Genomic DNA, 25,806 nt, shown 5'->3' on the forward strand with positions numbered 1-25,806 from the left:
TGGGTGTGTTGGAGTAGAACACGGAGAGGGAGCAGGTGCAATAACACGGGGGGTAGCGGAGAACAAACGGGCGGTCCAAATTAAACAGCCGCAGGTCACCTGGGATCAGGGGCTGGCCACTCTCCCACGCCTCTCCGCGCCAAACCACCCGCGGACGGAGATTGAAACCGCCACTTACAGCGGTGCTTCTCATCCGTGTTCGGGTCAAGGACCCCTGTGTTTCGCCACGCCCCCTCTGAAAATATCTTGTGCCAGGAAACCCCTGGAACGCCCTCAAGGACCCCTGAGGGATCCCAGTCCCCACTTAAAGGATAACTTCTTTTTTTTACAACAAAGGGTTTATAATTTTAGCTTGTAATAGAGAAAAGAAAAGATGAGTCTCAAGATGTTTTCATTTTTGAGTCTTAAAATGTTTTCATTTACGGCTTTAAAGGGCCAGTTCACCAAAAGGGCTAGTTCACCTCTGGGGCAACCAGATCTTATTTTATTGTTGTTTGGGACACGATTTGTGTTCAATCTGTGTTTTCAGATATTTTAGTATTTCAGCATGAATGATGATGGATTTTGCATCATATGATGCAGCATGATGACTCATATGATGCAAAATGCATCATCATTCATGCTGAAATATCAAAATATCTCAAAACACAGATTGAACACAAAAAATAACTCAGGATTGTGTTGATCGTGTGTCCCAAACAACAATGAAATAAGATCTGGTTGTCCCATAGGTGAACTGGCCCTTTAATCGTTTTAGCGATTTGAATGAATTTTATTTCAGTGGGTGGGGCTGGGGGCATGCGTACAAGTGGCTAAATATATATTTTTAGACACAATAAGTTCCCAAGATGCACCGCAATCTTTCATGGGCAGCTGTGAGTTACGGGGGCTGGTATTACTAAGTAATAATGAAATTGCCGGCTTATTGTGTCTAAAAAGACATAGGCCTACTGTGCCACTTGAGAACTTCACACGTCATGCCATCGGCAAGACAGTGGATTGTCAGGAAATTGTTAGAACATTGGCAGTGAGAGAAAGGAGGGCATTTGTAAAGGTGTTGTTGTGAATGCTATACTCAGATTCGTATTGCCAATGAAAAGAAGTGTTGAAAAGTGCAGAATGAGCAAGGCTAAACAGTGAAAAGAATCTTGGAAAACAAGTATTTCCAGAAACAAATGCAGGAAAAGTACAGGAAATGCATTAGTTTTGAAATGGCACATCTGTATTTAGCCACTCGTACACATGCCCCCACCCTCTGAAATCAAAATCTCTAAATGGCTTAAATGATAGAAAGCAGTAAATGAAAACATTTTAACACTCATCTTTTCTTTTCTCAAATTACAATCTAATAAAATATGTTGTAAAAAAACAAAGTTGTCCTTTAAAGAATCCACTGCCTTACAGCAGCGTTCTCAAAGTGGATTTCAGGGACTCAGGGACTTACAAGTCTGTAACTTTGACAGTGCACAAATGGAACGAAATGGACCCAATGGGGTCCATTTGGTTCCATTTGTGCATTGTCAAAGTTAAGGGGAGACCTTCAGATGTCAAAGTTTGAGAACCACTGCCTTACAGACTAAGCATACACACACATGCCAATCCCCTAGGCTGCGATGCGCGTTCAGCTCAGCTTACCATCTTGTAGTCCCTCCAGCCACGGTGGAAGTCCACCGAGCCATTCCTGCGATGCTGTAGCACCGTCCAGCCCCCGCCTCTGGTTTTCATATCACAGAACACCTGTAGATGAACAAGTATTATTATTGTGCTGCTGCACTTCAGTCCCGGGAGTTGTTAAGTTTGTAATTGAAACCATTGTCAAAACCAAGTTGAGTTCTTGCACATGTAATGTATTCCAGTATTTGACATTTCTGACCAAAGATGAATTGGTGGTTTCATGCTTCGTTAACGCTGAATACGTTTCAGGAAGTCAAACCCATGTGGTCTACATACATACTAGGTACAAGGGATGGCAAATTAAAATCCTATGTGTTCATTTAAGACTGTAAAATGGACCCAAATTCACAATAAGGGGAAATGTCTTAGAAACTCCCCGGTAAGGAATCCATTCCAGGACTTTTTAAGATATCCCCTGACTAAGTGAAACGTATTCTCAGTTGCTTGGGTTAGATGACGTGGAGCTCTTGCAGTCCGTCTCAGAATCGGTCTCACTGCAACTGGTAGTTGGACTTTGAGGTCCTGGTCTGGACTTAGGAGACGTTTGAGTCGAGGCCTCTGTCCTTCCCGGACCACTGGATTCACACTGAAATGGCATCGGTTCACTCCCCAAAGGACCACTGCTTACCATGGACGGATTAACCCCCGCGAGGGCCCCTGGCCGATATTTTTTAGGGCCCCCCCACCCCCCACCATAACCCCTCCTCCCTCCCGATGCGCACTATCCAGCTTGGATTTTAAGCCATGATGATCATCTGTAGACCAAGAAAGCTCCTGTAGACAACAGAGGGGCCCACAATTTTGATTTTTTTTTTAAATATACATTTAATTTTTGTAAATTGCCAATGACCACGCGGGACAGTTCCCCCAAGGGCCCCTGAGAGCCAAGGGCCCCTGGCAATGGCCCCACCGGCCCAATGGTTAATACAGCCCTGCTGCTTACCAAGATAAGTGTGAGAGAATAACCAAGAGGTCCACACCCCACCATGTTGAGTCAAAGGCTGCCTCAGAACAGTGGTTTTCAACCTGTGGGTCGGGACCCTCACATGATTTTGGAGGGAGGTGACAATTTAAGAATATAATTTAATTTAAAAAATAATTCTATACAAAAAGTTAAAAAAAATTAAAAGACCATTACTGCATTAAAAGTAACCAACAAAATATACAATAAAAACTGGTCAAACATTGTCAAATAACATAAGAAAGAGGCACAATTTATGAAAATAGCCCATCTACAACTCCTTGCAAATTGAGGCATTGTAAGCTTGTGGATCTGCTATTTTCACTATATTTATCTGTGGAACCGAGTCAAATTAAATGTAATGCCTCAACTCCTACAATTCCAAGTGCTTATCAGGGAGAGGGGTCCCCGGTTCAAGTATGATTGTTTTGGGGGGGTCGCGGCCTGAAAAGGTTGAGAACCGCTGCCTTGGGAGGCCCAGAGAGATGGGGAGAGGGCAAGCCCACCATTTCAGGGTGTCACACAATGATATGACCCAGGTGGGGTGGAAAAACTAACATGTCACGACACAGAGCCGGGGAGGGAGAGGGAGACATGTCGTCTTTAGTTACAGGCAGTGTTTTTGTTCTTACTTGACCACGCATTTGCCAAACGTAGTCTACATCTTTGGAAGGACAAACAGTAATGAATTGCACCCACTCATCTCGTGACAGGAATTGAAATTTATACTCGTTAGGGGAATAGTCTCTCAGGATTCACATGCAACACTTAACTCCAGGGTGGATGAATGACTGGTTCCAGTGGGTGGTAAGATTAGATGGCTTTTTGTTACTCTGAGCCCCTATAATCTTGGAAACTCTATGTAGTCTTAACACTTGCTGGCCACAGAGTTAGTTTTTTATTGCTGTTTTAAATTCCTCTCATGCGGTGCGGGGCAGCTCAAATCAATCAGCTTTGGTGAGCTACAGTCCTTATTCGAAAGCAGTTGTTGCAAAACACTCCATTTATTCATTTATTCACTTTCGCTGTAAAATTGAAACTACAGGGGCTGACCATAAAGAAGACATTAGCATGATCAGTTGCCGATATTGCAGGGGTCGATTTGTGAAAACAGAGGGGTGAAATTTTCAGTTGATATTTGGACATATTGCCAGGGTTAAACATAAAATTATATATATATATATATATATATATATATATATATATATATATTTTTTTTTTTTTTTTTTTTTTTTTTTTTTTTTCAATTGTTATACTTTCAGTCTGTATACTGTTGTTAGTCTTGCGTTGCCAGACAACTATTCCACAATCTCCGAATGCTATAGAGTCTGGAACTACACCTCCTGAATGGCGAGTAATGGCAGCTGGCAATATATTTTAAAATACCATTTCTGCTAAGCAGAGCTAAATATGCTAGGGTGATTTATTTATTTATATTAGGATAAATGTGGACGATGCTAAAAACGAAACGGAAGTGGGGAGGAGGCTTCACTTCCGCTTTAAGCGGATACTCACCGTTCTTTTTACGTTATTCCAGACTGTATGACGGGAGCATTTCCAAATCGCAGAGTCAACAGTCAGGCGAGACTATACTGTTGTTATACTGTCAGTCTGCAGTCACATGGATATGTATCACAATAATAATAATACTATTATTATTGTGATAAATATCCATGCGACCGCTTACAGCGGTACGCCTGCATGTGAGACTATTCCCTCAAAAGTCTATGTTCTATATCTGTTGCTGCACCTCATACTGTACATCTGTCACTATATAGGCTGCAATTGTAACTGACTCATTCCATTGCCATTCTTCTAACCATACATCTCATCTACATATTATAACAGTAAGGGATCTCGCCCTCTCTCTATTATAATATCTGTAAAAAGAAGGTCTGCGCACCATTGCAAATGTTCCAAAAATAATTCATTACCAGAGCGTCAGAAAAAAATAAAATAAAAGAAAAGCAAAGGAAACGAAAAAAGAAACACTACACTTCGGCCTCTGTGGGCTTCGTCGTCAGGTATAGCCTACTATACATATTATAATATCTGACCTGTTTAACTTCTTTATTTCTAACTCTGTTATTTACCTTGAGAATTGCAAATGCTTGTACAATTTTACTCTTTGAATTATCAAACATAAATAACCTACCAGACAATACATTTCATTTTGGGAAATATAGACTGTTGTATCTGACTAGAAGCCAGGTTAAAACACAGCTCCTCCGGCATCATAAATTAATGAAAATATATCAAAGGCAGAGGAAGCATGTCGTCCTCCCTAGCAAATCCAACCCTGGATAACATTCTGACATCCAGCCCTTCTCAGTCTCGCTGTCTAACTCACATCCTGGATGGAGGCTCAGCAGTGAGACGATGCCTCATAGCTGACACATGCTGTAGGAGTGTAGGTGTTTGGTGGGTTTTTTAGGATTCCTCCTAAAGGGGACCAACTGACTGTGTTCTGCTGCAAAAGAGATGTTTTTCCAGCCACTTCCCAGAATAGGACTTCTAGGTCAACATGGCTCAATGTTTGTTTTTTTCCCCCCCCTCAGAACATTGAGACAAATCTTGTTATGCTATGATTATTTTCTGGCACATTCTCTCAATGTCAGTGTTCTTCTTGAAGGCAACAGACACTGTGAATGTATAAAAATAAGGGTCTCTCTGGAAGATCGTTTCCCCAAAAGTGTGATTTTGACCAGAACCATGTTTAATATTCCAAATCCTCACGTTATTTGGCAGCATTCTGGGGACAATTCTATTAGAGTGAAATGCAAGAACCCAGTCCTCCAGACCATTATTTAATTTGTCTTTGTGTGTGTGTGTGTGTGTGTGTGTGTGTGTGTGTGTGTGTGTGTGTGTGTGTGTGTGTGTGTGTGTGTGTGTGTGTGTGTGTGTGTGTGTGTGCGCCCGCGCGCATGTGCACGCGTGCACGCATGCGTGTATGTGTGTGCGTGTGTGCGTGCGTGCGACATGACATGACATGACCAGTAGTAGCGGAGTACTTGGACTAGTTTGTACTTTCTATCTGTAAAGATATAATAGATTCATTCCTAGATAGACATTGATAGACGTAAATACGGATAGACAGGCTAGCTACACGGACAAATGCTGTTTTCCAGTTCATTTCACTTGTGGAAATCATATGCATGCTTCTCTTTTGATCACGGATGCATGGCCACTGTGGGCAAATCTGCATCCCGCATAAATATGAGATTTTGTCCTCGCAAGTGCAAAACCACATTCTGCATAGAAAGCAGGGCAATGTAAAGCTGCCCCACTTGAATACTACCACCCAGTTTGCCAGCCACAATGGAATTACATGGCATAGATTGAAAGCACGGATGATGTGGGTAGTGGAAGACGCATGCGGCATGCATCTATGGAAACATGTATTGGCCCCAGCTGGCAGGAAACACATGGCACCAGCGCCAAACACCTGGCTGCTTTTGCCCACAGGAAATGAGGAGGAAGATGATGGGGAAAAATAGAGGGTTTGGGGGTTTTCAGCAGCAGCAGCAGCAGCTAGCAAATGAGTAATTAATAACAAAACTAAAAACATTGGAGGGTTTTTTCCCCCCCTCAGACCAGCAGTACCCATGCCAAGGTTGTTAGTTTTTAATCTAGTGTAGCCTGCTGGTGTGGGCTATGGTTGAGTTAGCATGGCTCAGCTACTTCAGGTCAGGGCAGGGGCCTCTCAAGCTGTTCTGATTTAACATTCAACGGCACACTCGCTCACCAGGCAGCAGGCCTGCGGGGCACACTGCTCCTGTTGCTTATTATTTCAGCTCTCCATACCCAAACATGACATTTCCATCAACCTCTACGCCATAAAAGACCAATAGAATGGCATTACGCGGAAACACTGTGTACTTTCCACAGTGTATTGTTGCCCATGAAAGTGATCGAACCCCTGCGTGACCGCATGTAGTTTGCTTAGTTTCTTAGTTCTTAGCAATACATTAACCGCTGACTCAAATAGTAGAGAAAATCAATCAACCAGTGCAGTACAACGGGATGAAATGCCTCACAATAAAAGTTCCCCATGTGAGGGTTGCCATGTCACGCTCGATTGCGTTTTATTTAGCAGAAAACGCTAATGGTTTCTGGAGACCTATTACCTTGACGGTCTGCGTGGAGTTGGCGAGTCGTATGCTATATATCCCGTTCTCTGTCATTCCTGATCTCAGAACCTCGGCGCAATCCCGGAAACTGGTTGGCTCCTCTCTGACAGCGATCTCTAGAAAACACATTCAGATGGAACGTTTTGGATAGTCACTCCATCGACTAAAAACGCTGACTGACACTAAAATCCCAGATTTATGAGGGAATTTATTTCCTTTTTGGCTTTCAAGTTCAAGTTCAAGCAGTTTTATTTGACATTCAGCTATATATAATACAGATTTAGAAAGAGGAAGGTGTAAATTCTTCCCACTTTTCCACAAGTCATATACCTTTGAAAATCACAGCTTGCAAAAACTATAACTGGCTAAATAATGAATACTCAAACTTACCGGTATCCTAATACATTGGCCACAACCTGATTTGTGTTTTTCACTTATCTTGTTATTTTGTGACACCGTGAAATGTGTTGCTCATTCAAAATCTGGTTGATATAGCCCTGTTGTGCCACCCACTTTGGGTGTCCCAATTCTGTGCATGCCATTGAAGGTGAAATTGTTCTTCCCTTCAAAATGGGCAAACATTCTAAGCAAATCTAATTCTGTGCAAACATTCTAAGCCAATCTAAGCTCACAACGCGTTGCATCACTATACATATTGTGAACGTGTAGATCGGCTATTCGTCACGAGGCAAAGTACACATATCACTGTCGGGCAGAAACTTTGTATCTCCAATTTTTTTTTTCCATTTGTACGTTTTTTAGTAAAGTAAGTAGTAAAGCAAAGCATCATACAAGACTGTCGCACAAATCTAGTGAAAATAGACGATCTCCAAGCACACAACGCCTCGCATCGCGAGGCGTTGTGTGCTTGTAGATCGGCTATTTTCACTCGTTTAAATAATTTTTAAAATGATAAATCCGAAACGAACGGTTTTGGACATACAAGGTTTCCACCCCGACGACGGCGACGTACACAGCACTCGTGTTGTTTACCGTTGCAGTGGTTGACCATGGAGAGCAGCCGCTGCACCGTGTCGGAGAGCGCGGCCTGCTGCCTCTGCAGCAGGCTGCTGTTGAGGGTGGAGCTGCCCAGCTCGCCCTGGAGCTGCCGGACCAGCTGGCTCTGCCTCTCCAGCACGTCCTGGAGCTGCTGCTTCTCCCGCTGCAGGCCCTGGAGCTCCCTGCCGTAGTGGCCCTCCAGCGCTAGCAGCCTCTGCTCCAGACCACTGGCAAAAACACACGGGGAGAGAGACCGGAGATGAGCTGTCTGTGGTGTAGTCTCGCGTCACCACCATACTGTTGACTCCCACAATTTGCAAATGCACGACACCCGCCATACAGTCTGGGAGACGCATGTTCCGATCATGAGTATCCGGCTTGAGAAGCGATAAAGCGGATGTGAAGCCTCCTCCCCACTTCCGTGGCACATTTATCCTAATATAAATAAAAATTGGCTAAGCATATGTTGTTGCTTTTCAGAAATTACATGAACGGAAATGGCAACTTCCGTTACTCTGATTTTAGGAGGTATAGTTCCAGACTCTATGTAGCAATCGGAGACTGTGGAATAGTTGTCTGGCTACGCGAGATTAGCTGTGGTATTATGGACACATTACTTGTAACAGAGTATTTAATTATTGCAGTATTGATACTTTTACTTAAGTAAAATATGTGAGTGGCCTACTTTTTCCACCAGATGTTTGGAGGTGGATAAAGAAAAGAGAAGAAGACCCCCTGATCCTTTTCATCTTCCTGTACCTTTAAGTCAAGTCAGGCAATCTTCAATCTTTTAATCTTCGAAAGTTAAAGAGATTCTAAACCTTCTGCATAGAAAGATGTAATATGTAATTTTTTCTCTGTTAAAATATATGTTTTTGAATGTCCATTTGTGCTAAGCAGCAATCTATAGGCTTTACTACTGATTTACAATAGGACTTATGAAACAAAAGTGTGGGGGGGTAGGATTACGGGTCATCTACTTTATTTTCTGCAGAATGTCAGCGCTGACGTACACACTGTTAGCCGGAAGCTTTTGAGAATATTGTGTGAGCCAGCAGTGTGTCTCCAGAGACCCCTCCCTCTGTGGCATTGCCCCGGCTGCGATGAGGGATGAGTTATAGACTTCAGGCTGAGAGTCTCGTTGGGCTAACATCACAGAAACACCTGTACAGCGGTGATGTTCACAGATGGGCCTGAAAGCTAGCGCTCTCAATCACAGCCATAGGGCCACAATCTGACTGTGTGTGTGTGTGTGTGTGTGTGTGTGTGTGCGTGCGTGCGTGCATGCGTGTGTGTGTGTGTGTGTGTGTGTGTGTGTGCGTGCACGTACGTTTGTGTGCGTGTGCGTGTGTGTGCATGCGTGTGAGTTGCCTGCAGTAAAGGTCTGCAGCTCCAAATGAACATCATAAATCCGTGCTGCATGATCGTTATGGCTCTGACTAATGAGTGCAATAGATATTTATTGAAACAATCCAACCATCCAGATTGAATGAGCAGCTTTTCCAGCCCCGCCCCTCCCCTCGTGCACGCACACACACACACACACACACACACACACACACACACACACACACACACAAGCGCGCACGAGCACACATTCACCGATGCTAGTCAATCTCTTGCTACGAGCATGCAGTCTTCATGAGCCCAGAGAGAGAAAGTGTATTGTCGATTCACATAGATTCCCAAAGGCACGCTTGATGAGAGTGTATTGTTGTTGTTGTTTTGTTTTTTTTGTATTTGTTTTTCTCACCTCGGGTACAGGGGAAAACTTGTCTATATACTCTCATGATACAGTTAAGGACTGTTTGATTTGTTAGGGCTAAGTTCAATAAAGAACATTTGGATTGCATTACATCATGGGTGCTCAAACTGACGCGCTAACAACCGTGTAATGTGGATCTATTGCAATTAGATGACTCTCCCTCTCACAGAGGAGCTGCTGCAGTTCCTCCCCACTGCTGTTTTATTTAGTCACTGTCAGACAGCAGTGGTGTAAAGCAACTACATTTACTCAAGTACTGCACCAAGGATTTTTTTTAACGGAGTGATTCCAATTTTCTGTACTTTTACTTCTACTCTACTACATCTCAGAGGCATCACTACAATTATCTAAGCATATAGTTACTAGTTACTTTAGATTTTTATTCTTAATACAGTTCATACTGTAGGCCTAACCCCTTCAGTCCTATGTATACTTACCCAAATTTTGAATACTGGACTTTTATTTGTAACAGAATATGTACACATTGTGGTATTGGTACTTTTACTTAAAGTTGTACCATGTAACTTTTTTTATAAAACAAATCTTAAAATTGTCCTAACTGTTAAATCGCTAAAGTTTTAGAACACCCACTCCGTTATTTTCAGCTTCTGAAGCCTTCTCTTTATATGTTTTCTATGATCCTGGCCGTGGACCGGATTTCGCGCCAAAATGACGTAATCTGCATCATCTGTATACGTTGTGTATACGTTGCCCAATCACATCGCCGATCATGCACACATGGTACACTACCGGCCAATCACAGCGCATCTTGAAGTGGGGTCGCCATATTTGTAGTCGTTTTACTCAAAAGGTAATCTCGCCTACCAGGCAGGGTGAAGTAGTCCGTTTCTCCGGAATGCCTGAACGCACAGGAACCAGGGACCCCTCTAAAGATAGCTCTCGGCGTTGTGGAGGCAGACGCGGGGGTGTGAAGGTACGAAAAACGGGCGAAAGACGCGAACGCGACCGCGGTTTGCTATAGGGCTACTGACCACTAGTTGAGCATCTTACACAGTATAGCTTTAAGCACAAAATGTCAGTACATAAAACTTTTCAGCTTTTTTTTATGTCCTATTTTATACTTTGATGTATGAATGTGTCGTACAAAGGTAGTTAGGCTGTCTACAAACTCATAATGTGTTGTATGGCATTGTTTACTATTTTTGAAATGTATTTTTGAAAATGTTTTTCACCCATTATGTACCAAATAGGGATGCCAGGTTGAAATAATGTCTGTAGATTGTACAGTATGCAGTAAATATTTAAACAATGAAATGAAACTAGCTTTTGACTGAATAACTACATTGGATCCATTGGAACACAAGTTATTTTTCCCAATTCTTATAAAATGTTACACAAATGTATTCGCCCTATACAGCAGCCGTATGCCATTTCTGTGAAAACAAACATTTCTATAGTTGGAAGCGTCTCACAGCCTTTACAGAATCATCAGCGGGATACACTCACAACATCCCCTTCAAAATGCTTATTTCTCTTGTGCCTGACCGTGGGTCCACGGTGACCTCCTTGATCGCATAACGTCCAAATCATGGCCGTTGCCCTTTATAAGACACATCCATTTATTTACACGTCAGGGTCCATGTCAGGAGCATGAAGGACGGAGGGCCGTAGGGCGGAAACGGGGCCAGATCTGTAACAGGTGTCGGCGGAGCTGTGCAGCCGTCAGACTTGGTACAGACGGATGGGATGAATAACAACCAGATAGGGAGGTATGGGGAGAGAAAACAAGTGCTTCCTTCACAACGCCTGCCTGCCTGTCCTTAACCCCCTGCATCTGCAGCTGGCCCCGGCTTGACCTTGCGTTCCTAGAGGGAAGAATGGCGAAACCACTCCATCACGCGTCCGCCCCTTCCCCTTCCTCCCACTCCCCCCCCGCACATGCATTTACAAGCACTCACACACACACACACACACACACACACACACACACACGCACACTCACATTCACACTCACACTCACACTCACACACACACACACACACACACACACTCACATTCACACTCACACTCACACACACACAAATCCTCACTGTCAGGCAGAAACCTCGTATCTCCAAGTTTCAAATGTGTATCTTTTTTTTTTTTTTTTGGCTTTGTGTGCTTGTAGATCGTCTATTTTCTCTGTTTTTTAAAATGATAAATACAAAACCAACGGTTTTGGACATACAAGGTTTCCACCCGACAACGACGAAATGCAGAATATATGACCATTAAGTGCACTCCTATGGTTCCTGTCTGTGGAGCACTGTAAGACATGTTATTACAGTTGGTGCCTCTAATTTACTGTATAAAGGACTATATTAATAACCGTAATAAAACTGTTCAATCTGAACATTTTGTATTTCACTCATAGGCACTTAAGAGACGTATATCTGGAGAATGGCAAATCACTTGGAATATAACTTTTCTATAGCCTACCAGGGTAGCGTATTTACCTGTTTTTGTCGTTGAGGCGTGAGATCTCCTGGGTCTGCTGGAGAATGTGTTTCTCCAGGCGGTTGGTGGACAGTGAGTACTCTAGAAGCTGGATTTCCAGGCGACTCGTTTGGTTCAGCACCTAAGGCACCGTATAGATTGGTACAAACAGGGAAATGGATTGACGGATGGAAGGGTGGTTAGTCAGTGTTTAAATAAAAAAAAAAGAAAATCAAATCATGTGAATCTCGGGATCCACAGGGGAATGGCGTGGCTCCAATATGTCTCTTTGTCTGTTGTTTAATATCAATCACAGTTTCTCTGTAGTGTTTTTCTTCCCCTTGTACATGTACTTCAAAAACACCACATAGCCAATCACGCCTCCACCTAGCACCGAGAGGACGGCCGCAAAGATGATGCCTACATGTACTGTATGTCACTGGCAACCCCTGGCGGTGGCACGGGCCCAGGAGTGGGCTTCCTTTTAGTGGGCAGAGGGACAACATGGGTGGTGAGTGGTAACCCAGGTGTACGGTATCAGTGATATCAGGCCCTGCTTTCGGCGCGATAACAGTGACGTCAAGGTTGACGTCAGGACCGGCTGTTTACGTGCTATCAGTAACGTCAGGGACTGTTGGACTTGAACTTGGACCAGCGGTAACTTTTAGCACAAAAAAGTCATCCTGGAAATGACTGTACCAGTGTCACCCTGCACAAAGCAGAGATAAGTCCCCTGTTGTTCGCCACCCCTGAGCTCATTCAGCACCATTGACGACTGGTTCAACACTTGAATGTCGCTCTAGGCACTGTTGTTCACTGTAGTGGCCCCTTCACTAGGCTGTGCCAAGATAGAGAACAATTTAACACAACCTTCCACAGCCTATACAAAGTACTGTCTGCGGTTCAGTTGGGGAGCATCAGAGAAACACTTGTATTTATCTTTCCCACAGTCCCAGTTTGTTCACCACATCTTGGCGCAGAATCCCACATTCAGCATTCACACATAAGCCATCGTCTGTGTTTGTGCGGAATGTCTCTGGTATTGTTCAACAACAAAAATATAATTCATTGTGTTCTAAATGTAGATTATCGCGGGTGTCACACACTGAAAATAGTCAATCTCCAAGCTCCAAACACAGCTTGACATGCTGTGAGCTTGTAAATCTTGATATTTCTACATCCCATTAGTTCGACTAAAGCACACAGGACAGTTGCGTTTTTTTCGTTTGCTGCATGAATAAAACGCATTGGATTTGGTGTGCAATGCTGTGCGGAATCGGCGCTGCGGATCCCAAAAGGAGTCATAAAAGGAGTGATGAGTTTTTTACCGCATGCGACAAGACGCACAAATCGAACTGGGTTCGATCGAGAAAAAAACGCATGGCCGCAGCCACTCGTCGCACGGCTAATTCGGATCCGGTGTGCATGAGGTCGTAGAGAATCATTGTTTTTTTTTTTTTGTTTTTTTAATTGTCCGTTTTATCCGTGCGGATAAACGCGCCTGTGTGCAAAGGGCTTAAGGGTTAGGGTTAGGTTTTAAGGTTAGGTTTAGGCATAGTTTTGCTGCGGTTAGTTAGACGTCGAACAAATGTTACGTCGCAATATCGACACGCTCCCGTATGCATTTTCATCCTGTCCTCCTCTCTTTGTACCGTTACCTGCTGTTCCTCCTGCCTGGCCCCCTGCTGTGCGTTCAAGGAATGTGAAGCGGATCAAAAGCTAAGCTAACAAATCTATAATGTTGCACACTTTCATACAAGGCCCATGATGTGCCTTCATCAAACTCACAATCAAAAGTAATTATCTCACTTTCCCCCAGGGTCATGTTTTGAAGCCGCAGATGAAAGAGGAGATTTGCTAAAAGCGGCAAAAAAAAAAGAAAAAGAAAAAACAATGTTTATGCAGGTTGTGTTATCCATCCATCACAGGGACGTTTATGCTCACAGAATGAAAGTATAGCGTGATCAAAACAGCCCAATCTGTAATAACAGCTTTGTGGCACGATTAGACATCTGTGTTGTGATACTGCCTTTCATGTTTTAATTGGCTTGTTGTTAGCCACCCTTTGTCAGCTCATTGTGTCAATCAGTGTCTGTAGAACCCAAAACACAGCCTGTTTCCAAGCAGCAGCGTGTCAGCACAGTACCTCTGGTGACATGTGATTTCATCCAATTAGCTACTAATCCACATCTTGACCACTGACGTGCGTGCGTGCGTGCGTGCGTGCATGCGTGCGTGTAACACATGTTGTGACCACATGTTGTGTAGTATCTCTAAAGGATTTAAAGTCCATTCATTCCAATCACTGGGCTTCCAAAGTAGTCTGAAAGACAGACTGTTGGCTCCCACAATTTTGAAATTGTCACTGTCGGGTGAAAAACTCATGTGCTATTTTCTAAAAAATTTAGTGACATTCTTGTTTAACCACATGAACCCCATATGGGTATCCGGAGTCCCTCAGGGCTCAATGCTAGTGTTGTTTCTGTTTTCTGTTATCTGCGTCGCATTGTGAGCTTGTCGGTCTGCTATTGTCAGTGGAAGTTTTCCTCACAATACCAATGCTGGGGTTCAAGTGGTTAATGAAGTAGAGCATTAATTTACGAAAAAATTTAAATTTTAAACCCGGAGATATGAGGTTTCCGCTCGACAGCAACCAAATCGTCACTGTCAGGAAGAAACCTCATAGCTCCAAGTTTCAAATCTGTATGTTAAATGTATGTTAAAAACAGTGTCGCACAAAAGTAGTGAAAATAGCAGATGTACAAGCACGCAGCGCCTCGCGATGCGAGTGCTTGTTGAAGTTTCCCTGATTAATTTACCTGTGTCTCGACATCCGTCAGCTTGCGAGTCTGTTCTGCTGACTGGCTGAGGAGGTTCGTCCCCATCTCCAACATGGCGGCCGTCTGGGTGTGGACGGCGTTCCTTGATATCTCCTCCATTCCGGAGCGCACGTTCTCCTGAATGTAGTTCTCCAGCTGTGGGTTATTTACAACACATGGATCGTAAGTCAAACGCCACACGTTGTAAGAATTAGTGGTTTTGCAAACACTTTAAACCTGGCATGAGTATAGTTTCGGCATGTCATTAGCGACAAACTCGCAGCGCATTTGTTTTTGATATTTCCGCACACGAGATCCCTGTCTGTGACCTCAACCACTGCTGTACAGTAGCTCGTGTCTATATTACATAATGGTAGCATTGCTAATCCAATAGGGGTTGCCCTGCCGTTCAGGAACCTGCTTCTGTGTTGAGTTCTGCACGGGCTGTGAAAAACCCCAGGCTGTGAAAAACCCCAGGCCGTGAAAAAACCCTATTTAAACAGTTTCACAGTGGATTTTAATTTTACCACCCTGTTTTTACTAAAGACTGTAAAAAATCTGCAGGACTTTGGACTACCTTTAAACATGTTTTATATGACATTGGAAAATGGGTCATTATTGGTGGGCAGCCCCTAATCTGGAATGACAATGATATAATGTGACTGACTCATGGAGCTACAGCGAAGGGGGAGGTAATGCATGGGGCTATGTATAAAAGAGGGCTTAAGTGGTTAATCTCTGCCGTGACAGACAGTCATGCTGATGATACGATGAAGTCTCAGGGTTTGACAACAGTTTGACAGTGCGTGAAGGAGGAAGTTGAGGTGATATTGAACTTGTCACCGCGTCGTTCTCAGGCAGGCACGTGCACACATAGACATCAAAGGGGGCTTGAGCCCCTGCCCTTTTATCCGTCTGTAAAAAGTGCCCTCTCCAGACCATGAATGCAGTTTTTACTATGGTGAAAGAAATGCAAATGCCTTCTTTCCATGCCATACCTGAAGGCAGCATTCAAGAGAAATGGCCTTGTCCAAACTCTCCTGAACTTGAATGCAGCATCTTATGTTGGAAGAATTGCCCTCTCTGTGTAGTATTGACTTGATTATGCTTAGTTCAGTGTGGTATCACACACCGAAAATAGCCGACCTCCTTGGAGGTCGGCTATTTTCAATATTTTCACCAAAAGGCCTTTTTAGAAATTTCATCCCCTGCCTTTCTAACATTCTCTGCACGTCCCTGTTCTCAGGTGCTCTGGTGGAAGTTGCGGCGGCCCAGTTATCCCTAAGGCAACTGTTAATATCTCTATCCATCAATTCATCCCTCTCTCTTCTGCGCTCCGTGGCTTTACCTCAGGCAAATGCCACGCTCGCATTAATGAAATGAACTAATATGTAATATGCACAATGGTGCAAGAGTAACTTTAATGGCATTTTAGAAATAGAGCGTGATTGCCCCTATACCTGAGTGGCTGCCGCGTGACATTTTGTGACCGGGACTTCGGGGACACTTGTTCACACAGTCGAATCAATCAACTGGCTCGGGGGCAAGAAGGGCAAACGGAAACTCGTTTTATTCCATAGCTGAGATAAAAATAGAGTGCCATCCATCTCGCGGCAATAAACAGATTATTTTATTAATGCGGCTGTTTTGAGTTAATGGCATATGGAAGACGAATTCAGCCAGCGCTTAGCGGCTTTAGTTGAAACGTTTGCCAGTCGTGAGCCATGGAATTTTGTTCGACGTTTAACGGGCGGCAGCCTGTGTGCCTCGTAATAAAGCGGAGTGGGTTACGCAAGGGAAGACATTAATATTTATGCTGTTCCGGGGAGAACAGGATCAGACTTTCACTCACCAAATCCCTTTGCTGGAAAATGAAGTCGCTAAAAGAGTGCATATTCACAATTATCCAGCTAATGAGTGGCTAATCACGAAAGAGGAGGCACATTTGAAAGGGACTCGATTGTTTGTTTTCTCAATAAAGAAAACGTACATTCGCCGGGAATATAATAAGGCGTGACCGTCACATTTATTTATTATTTATTATTCTTATTGTTATTTATTTCTGGGGAGCATAATAAGCTAATCGGAGCAGCCAATAGAGATGAAATGGCAAGTAAATCACTTGTGGTAATCTCTTTGTCTCACTCCTTTTCACTCTCTACATGAATCCATCTCACACATTTTTGTGTGTGGGCCTGTAGATCGGCTATTTTGGGGCTGCGTGACACCGTCGTTAAGACGGAGCATAAAATGGAGCGTGAGGAGGCATCAGTGGACCGGAGACGGATCCTTTCATAATGAATGCCATGCAGAGATTACCAGAGGATTAGAGTCATTTCCAAAGCAGGACAACTGGAGATCCATGTGACATAATGGGCCTCCATTATTGGAGCCGCTATCAGAAGCCAGTCCCTCATCAAAGTGTTCCTATTAAACCCTGCCGTGATAGAGCCTCGGTCCATGCTTCACTGGTGCTGCACGCTCTGCCAAGGCCCGATCCAAACTGTAGACGTGCTTTTTTCCCTTATTGTAGCTCTCTCCAGGGGTGTCGCACCAAATTCTATGGGCCCTGGGTACAAGGATTCACAGCGGCCCCCCCACGAACTGGGAATGCATTATTATGCACTATTTTGTGCTTTAACTATTGAAAAATGGCAGATATACAAGCTCACAGTGCGAGCTTGTAGATCTGCTATTTTTCAATAGTTAAATCATGCAAGTCTTTGAATATTTCAAATCCTAAGATTTTTTTTTTTTTTTTTTTGTTTTTGTTTTTTAAACATATGTTTCTATGTCAGGTGCTCAACCTTCTTCATGTGAAGGGCCCCCAAAATGATATGTATTTGGCCACGGATCCCCATCTCAAAATATTTAGTTCCACGGACCCCCCAGAAGCAAAATTTTAGTTACAAATGTTCGCTTAAAAAATACATTTATTCAAAGATTGGCACACATATTTTCACGACTTTTCAAAAGTAGCAGATCTACAAGCTCGCAGCGCGGCACTCGGTGCCGCGCTGCGGTCTTGTATATCTGCTATTTTTCAATAGCTAAAGTATGAAATAATTAGGGCCCCTCCACCTTGGGCCCTATAGTAACTCAGTTCCACTTCCCCCCCCTTGTGACGCCCCTGGCTCTCTCAGAAGTGGCATTATCTGGCCAGATAATCCACGGCGGGAATGTAGCAACATTCTGTCATCAGTGTGTCTAAGCAGCACAGCAGGGGGGCCCGGGCACCAAGGAAACAGGGGGAGGATTTGTATTAGGCTACTTGATATCATAATTGCTGAGTGAATGAACGGCTTTGTTCCTCGCTCTCAGTACATCGTCTGCGTCGGGTGAAAACCTTGTATGTCCAAAACTGTTCGTTTTGCATTTTTCATTTGAAAAATGATTTAAACTAGTGAAAACAAACGATCTACAAGAACACAACGCCTTGCACCGTGAGGCATTGTGTGCTTCTAGATCGGCTGTTTTCACTACTTTTGTGCGACCGCCTTGTACGATGAAGCAGGGCTTTACTTTGCGAAAGAACGTACAAATGAGAAACTTGGAGATACGAGGTTTCCACACGACAACGACGATTATGCATAATCTGTGGGATTATGCCTGCCAAATATTAATGACAGGTCAAGGCAGAGTATATAGGATCTGATTGGAGGGGATATCACACGAGTGATCTGACTGATCACTTCACGGAGACGCATCCTCACTGGGAAGGAATGGGGGTCATGAACTTAAAGGTTTATGGTCTTATGCACAATTAAAGGGCTTTTCTTACTGTGCTCCTCATGAGAATAGATTAGTTTCTGCATGCTGCGTAGGAAAATGTTTGAACACAATTCAACTCTTGACACGGGCGGTTGTGTGTGTGCACGAGACAAGCACGTGACAATTTCTCAATGGTGAAAAAAGCACATCTACAAGCTCAGGACGCATAATGAGTAAATCAGCTTTAGTTGCAGTAAAGGAGGGGGGCTCAATAATGCTGTAGAAGGGGAAGAGAACGTGCGGAAATTAAGGCGAGAGAAGAAATGGGACGGGGAAAAAAGGCAATTAGTGAATCAAATAATACAAAAACCCTTCAGAGGCAACTGCGTATACGAGGATGAAGGATGCAGCCTCGATGAAGCATAGCAGAGCGAGTGAACCAGGTCAGCAGCCACCTTGATCCCCTTGCAATATTACTGTGTTCGCATGATCTGACATGAGCCCTCCTAAAGCCAGTATAAAGGAAAACACACGCACGCACAACCCCTCTTTCAAAAGCCCCCGAGGACATCATCATCGCACAGTTAAATCCTCAGTGTTACTTTCACACAGAGTGAAGAAATGTAAACATGTTTGCACTCTCCGAGTTAAACTAACCGTTACTAGGCAGAGTGGAGGGGACTAGATGGGGGTGGGGGGTTGAATAGGGACATGTATTGTGCACGAAGAGAAGGAAACTTTGAAGAAACTATGAAAACACCAGCGAAGGAATCTGCAGCCCCCAACCACTTGCAGATCCCATTTCAGAATGCTGTGGATTCATTCGTGTATGTGTGTCTGTGTATTGTGTGTTGTGTGTGTGCGTGTGCGTGCATGCGCGCGGCCGCGCACGCTTGTCTTTTATTCTTTCAGTCTTTTATATCAGAGTGAGGTTCACTGGAAGGGCCGTAGCATCGTGGGGGTGCTTTGACAGCGAGTCAGCAAGTTTGGCATAAACACACAAATGCACACACGCATACACGCACGCAGTCCACAAACACACACACGCGCACACGCACACACACACGCACACACACAACACGTCCCTCCATAATACATAACCAAGTCTTCCTGAATGCTATAGCCACAATCAGTTAGGTGTTGAAAAGCTTTTTCCATGCGGGGTTAAAGGCCACTGTTCTAGGGCCTAAATAACGGAAACTTTGCACTCGCGGGTCCTGCTTTGTTTGTGTGGGAGTCTCACCAGCACAGCCATCAGTTATGCATGGCTTTGGCCTTGGGTGCTGAAGGGTGTCGAAAGGTTTCAGTCTCCACGTCCGGACGGCATCCTATAGAGACAGACTGCAGTAACAGACCCACAGACCTGTTTGGCTTGTGTCTCAGCTGAGCTTTCCTCTTTAGATGGAAGGCATAAAACTGGCTCTCGTCAGCCTCCTTGACAGGTCGTATCAGGGCTGTGGAGGAGAGAGAGAGAACGAAGCTGCCAGATGGAGCATTTCTTAGAAAGGGTGGTTCTTTAAGCTTTGTTTTATTTCAAGGACCCCCATGACTCTCGTTTCAGACCTGTAAGGGTCCATTTGGAACCATCTGAGGAACCCTGAGGGCCCCACATTCAAAACCACTTTCTTAGAGCACTGGTTTTTCAAAGTGGGGTCCGGGAACTAGGCCTAGCGGGTCCTTAAAGGGCCACTTCACCTCTGGTACAACCAGATCTTATTTTATTGTTGTTTGGGACACAATCCCAAACAACATGCATTTTGCATCATCATGCTGCATCATATGATGCAAAACGCATCACTAGCAAAGCTGAAATACTAAAATATCTCAAAACACAGATTGAATACAAAAAATAACTCAGGATTGTGTTGATTGTGTCCCAAACAACAATAAAATAAGATCTAGTTGTTCCAGAGGTGAAGTGGCCCTTTAAGGAGGGGAGACCTTTGTTAATCCCACAGGGGGAACTCAGCTGATGGCTGTTCAGGTTGTGATGAGCGTTCGGGTTAGTTGTTAAGAATATATTATTTATTTCCCCCACAGAAATCTAACCACACACGCGCACGCACACGCACACACACACACACACACGACACACACACACACACACACACACACACACACACACACACACACACACACACACACACACACACACACACACACACTCAAGCCATTCAACGTTTGAAACCCTCTCAGGAGAACCTACACGTGAGAGCCAGGTTTCCAGCTCATAGGGTGTGTGTGTGTGTGTGTGTGTGTGTGTGTGTGTGTGTGTGTGTGTGTGTGTGTGTGTGTGTGTGTGTGTGTGTGTGTGTGTGTGTGTGTGTGTGTGTGTGTGTGTGTGTGTGTGTGTGTGTGTGTGTGTGTGTGTGTGTGTACGCGCGCACGCACACTCAAGTGTGTATGGCTGCAGTGCACGCGACACGCGTATGAAGAGGAAGAGAGTGAGACAGACATTGTTGGGGAGTTCTGACACTAGACAAGTGAAGGTTTTGACAGGAGACACATTCATCATCAACTCGGTGAGAGATCCCATCCAGATAGATAGAACAAAATGAGATTTATAGAGATTACAGAGTGTGGAAAGAGAAGAGGAGGGCTAGGGAAGGAGTACAAAGGGAAGGGGAGTGTGGGGAGCACGCGTGATATGGAGGTGACAGAAAGGAAGAGAGAGAGATTTTCCATTATAAAGAAAGGCCCTGATTGTCAGACGTGGAAACTAAATAAATTGAATTCATTGAATTGGAGAGGGATTGGTTGGCAGGGCATATTCATATTGAAATGGTTACGGATGCCACGTTGTCCCTTTCATAGTGACCGTATGAAACTAACTATGCAGTCTTTAAAAGAGCTACTTTTTTACTTTTACTTCTATTAGAAAGTAAGCACACCTACAGTATTTGAACGATATTTGATAGTATTCAGCAGAATACGCTAGTATTCCCTTGCCAATTTCAACATAATGATACTGTATAATGACCAATACTGTTATTTCAAATTTTCAATTAACAATTTAAGCATTTAAGCAGACCCTCTTATCAGAATAAATGGCATGAACCTTAGTAAACAAATGACTGTGTTTTGAAGAAAGCATATGTCTGGCAACATGCTATCTAAATGACATAACTGAACAAGTAACCAACACACATCTGCATAGTACTGTTTGTATAACTAACATAGATCAAAAATAGTCAACAAGAAGTGATATAAGGCATGAGGAGTGCTAGGGGTTGAGGTAGAGTCTGAAGAGATGTCTTCAGACTTTTGAGACCCGTTCACACAGATCAGCTAACACAGGGAAGGAGAACCCTCGCTAACCCCTGACCTAGACACTTTGCCCATCTGGCCCCCAATCTGTGGAATAAATTCTCCATTGCTATTAGAACTGCAGACTCACTCCCTAGCTTCTGCTGTGGTCTGAAGACTCGCCTCTTCAGACTCGCCTCTTCAGACTCGCCTCTTCAGACTCACCTCTTCAGACTCCACCTTAACCCATAGCACTTTTGTTTGTTTTTTGATTTTAGTTTTTACTGAATAGGTGCTTAGTCTACCTATGTTTTTTCTTAGATTACTATTTCTATGCATTCAATGTATTGATGTTGATGCAGCGGATGTATTACCTTGCTTATTGTAAATCGCTCTAGATTAAGAGCGTCTGCTAAATGCCTAAATTGTAAGTGTAAATTGGCCGTGTCATTCCCACAGAGGGAGAAGAGTGTAGGAATCTGCTTGGAGTGATGACCTGAGTGCTTTTTAGGGACGGGATGAACAGACTAATCTGGCCCTTCACAAGTCCAACCACTACAGAAAGCAATGCCTAAAAATGGCTTTGAGGATTATTGTATAACATAAACACCCTGTGGACAGGAATAGAAACAGGGAGGAGATGCAGGGTGGACGTTCAGCCAGTCTTTTCACCAACAATAATGCAACGCTGATCCTGGAAGCTGATGACCTTAGCAGTGCAACTTGCAAGCCCTATTGTGAGGCCGCTCCGTATCGCACCACTTCAGTTGACTTGTTCCATAATAACCCATTAAAGACCTGGAAAATACCTAAAAATGTATTTTGTTTTCAATGTCAAGGACCCCTAGAATTATATGTATTTGACCGCGGACCCCCATCTCAAAATATTTTGTTCCAGGGACCCCCTCAGAAACAAAGATTTGAGTTAAAATGTTCACTTTAAAAAATATATATTTTCAAAGATTTGCGAGCTTGTAGATCTGCTATTTTTAAATAGTCAAAGTATAAAGAAATAACGGATGCGTTCCCGGTTTTGGCGGGATAAGGGCCAAATGGCACGGCAAAAGGCCAGTGGCCTGGAGACCAGACGTGCTAAAATGTGCTTCCAGCAGATAAACAAATGCTCCGTCGAGGAAACGTGTTATCTTTTTTTGGTGAAGTTTAGTGCAGAGCCCAGGTCAGGGGAGTGTCTGACTGCAGACTTTGCTTTATAAATGAAGCAAAGCATGTGGCTGAGCCTGCAAGACGTAAGAGAGAGTGTGTGTGTGCGCGTGCGCGTGTGCGTGTGCGCTGCCAGTGGGGGGAACACTACTTAAGCAGGTTTAACGGTCTGAGAAGCATTTGGCGCTCGCTGATATTACTGAACTTCTTTCGTTTTTTTGTCTTTTCTCTTCTCTCATGCAACAGGGATTTGAAGCTACCCAGTGGTCTTAAATACTGACACACAAACACACGCCACACACACGCACGCACGCACGCACGCACGCACGCACACACACACATACACACACACAACACACACACCAGATGTGCACAAATCAAGCATCAGGGCAAATCACTGAGCATAACGAAGGCGTGACAGACGCTGATATCAGAGAGTGAATTTTCATAGACATCATGAGCTTGCGTTTGACTCCTTGTGGTCTTTCCAGCCTAGCAATGGAACTGGTGAGAGCACAGATGACAGATGAGAGGATGAGGGCAAGCGGGAGAAGAGGAGAATGTGCAGCATACACTGGAGCAAGATTAACTAAGATAAGATAAGACTTTGTTCTGCGAGGAGAATTTGACCACCTCCCAGGGGCAAATTTGGTAGTTGTTTTGATGTCTGCAAAAACATTGAAAGCTGCCGAAATTGTCAACGATACAGTACAGTCATCTAAATGAGTGCAATTTGACACACAGTAAAATGCAAGATTTTACCTTAAATTAAATTAACATTTAAAATATTAAATCCTGTTAATTAAAGGAGTAGTTCAATCATAAACGGATTTTCTATCAATAACACACTCCATGAAGCCTTCTTTTTTTGTCGTATTCCTAAGCCAATTCATTTGATGACCACTGCGGTCTCCGGTAAGAGACTCAAGAGTCTCCGGTTGACGGATGACCCAGTCATCAATGATTGGCTCAGAATTGCAACAAAAACAACAAAAAAATCTCCATGAATTCAAGGCTTCGTGGGATGTGTAAGTCATAGTTTGTTTTTAAAGTTTTAGCCTCCGTTGTCGATCTCGACCTCCCTCACCTAGGGATGGGACGATAAGTGATATTATCGTTTATCGTGATAAAAAACACATAAGATAATCGTATCGTGGAGATTTCATTTATCGCGATATCGTCCTCCGTCATGCACTGGGATCAATTCACCTTTTATTTGCCGAGCTGCATATCCGGTACTACTTAAACTCTCTATAATTGGTAAAAGGTATACGTCGCAACGTGACGTGTTGTGAGCTTGTAGATCTGCTATTTTTTTTGCAAATATTCCACCCCGGGATAATGGCTTTTGATTAACACGATAATATCATAAATCACGATTTATTTTGTCACAATAATTGTGATATGAAATGTTCATAATCGTCCCATCCCTACCCTCACCGCCCGTCCAGCCTTACCTTCTGCAGCCACAGCGTGTTGTTCTCCGTGGCGCTCTCCAGGTTCTCCAGCTTCCTCTCCTGCCAGGAGGCTCTGGCGGCGCCGCCGTGGGCCTTGTTGGCCCCCTGCTGCTCGGGGCGGCCCACGGCAGGGTCGGCCGCCGGTAGAGGCTCCGTTAGCAGAGGAGGAGGAGGAGGAGGGGAGTCCCTCTGCAGGGAGTTGGTGACCTGGACTGCGGCGTCCTTGGCGGGACGGATGCAGTGCTCCACCTCTGGCAGCACGAAGGTGTAGCTGCAGGGGCCGTGCTGCACGTGGTGGCGCTGGCGCGAGGCGGCGCCCAGCGTGGCGGCAGCCCACAGGTAGCCCAGGTAGGTCAGGTGGACGAGGGCCGGCGGGCCGCCCATCTCAGGGAGAGAGGGAGTGAGAGAGAGAGGAGGGGAAGGGGGGGTGGGGGAGAGAGGGCTGTTCCACCTGGCTGAGTCAGAAAGTGTGTCGGGTGAGTTTCTCGCCCTCTCACCTTTTTGCTCTCTCTCTCTCTCTCTCTCTCTCTCTCTCTCTCTCTCTCTCTCTCTCTCACACTTTCTCGAAGTTGTCCCCCAAGACTTTTGAGTTCCTTCTGATCCTGGCTCCCGCAGACAAAAATCTGTTTTATCAATTTATCTCTCTCTATCTCTATCTCTCTCTCTGCCTCTCAGTTCCCTCTCTCTCTCTCTCTCTCTCTCCTTCTCTCTGTGCACGTCTCTGCGCCGTGACCGTCCTGCAAGAGCGAGTCGTCCTCTTCTGTGCACGTGCAGTTAGTTTCCTGACCCCTGCTTGCTCGCCGTTCCTCTCGAGGGCCCGGCAACAACGCGCCACGCCACACAACAACACACAACACAGGATAAAGCAGATTGTTTCCTATTGTAGTTCCAGCTGGGGCAGCTCAGTGCAGGATACTAACAGCTTCCACCCCTCCCAATATTCATCTCTCTCTCTCTCCTGAGGAGTCACTTTTTCTCGCTCTCTCTTCTCTTTGAGCTGCTGGCATTCCACACACGCTGGGGTCGGAGGAGTGGAGAGGAGAGGAGAGAGGAGAGGCGGGGAGGAGAGGACAGGAGCAGCAGGATTTGGGATGTTGGGTTAGAGTGGTAAAGCTCTTAAAGTAGTGAGTCTACGCACGCACACACCCACACACACACACACACACACACACACACACACACACACACACACACACACACACACACACACGCACGTGTGCACTCACAAACCTCCTTCAGCACATAATCACTCAACCACCCTTCTCTCTTTCTCTCGCTCCCTCCCTCGGCCTCTTATGTCTGATTTGTACTTTGTTGCACGCGGGGTGTCGCACGCCGAGAATAGCACCTCTAGGATACCAGATGTACGAGCTTGTAGATCGGCTATTTTCGGTGCGCGACACCCGCGCGCAACTAAATATAACTTGGGCTTCACTCTCTCTCCTGC

The 25,806-nt window shown here is 44.5% G+C and overlaps 1 protein-coding gene across 1 annotated transcript in view; it reads right to left on the reverse strand.

Annotated features, from left to right (window-relative positions):
- The window catches only part of angpt2b (angiopoietin 2b), a gene marked incomplete at both ends in the record, with an annotated part of 33,869 nt that extends 9,126 nt beyond the window's left edge, over window positions 1-24,743 (reverse strand). Inside the window, 6 exons of the mRNA XM_080735515.1 lie at window positions 1,636-1,737; window positions 6,763-6,881; window positions 7,759-7,991; window positions 11,986-12,107; window positions 14,785-14,940; window positions 24,360-24,743. Of these exons, the coding sequence (XP_080591641.1) occupies window positions 1,636-1,737; window positions 6,763-6,881; window positions 7,759-7,991; window positions 11,986-12,107; window positions 14,785-14,940; window positions 24,360-24,743 (1,116 nt within the window). The remainder of the gene's footprint in view (window positions 1-1,635; window positions 1,738-6,762; window positions 6,882-7,758; window positions 7,992-11,985; window positions 12,108-14,784; window positions 14,941-24,359) is intronic.
- Window positions 24,744-25,806: the final 1,063 nt, after the last annotated feature.

Source organism: Nannobrachium achirus (assembly GCF_963921795.1).
Source record: "Nannobrachium achirus genome assembly, chromosome: 10".
Lineage (NCBI taxonomy): Eukaryota > Metazoa > Chordata > Actinopteri > Myctophiformes > Myctophidae > Nannobrachium > Nannobrachium achirus.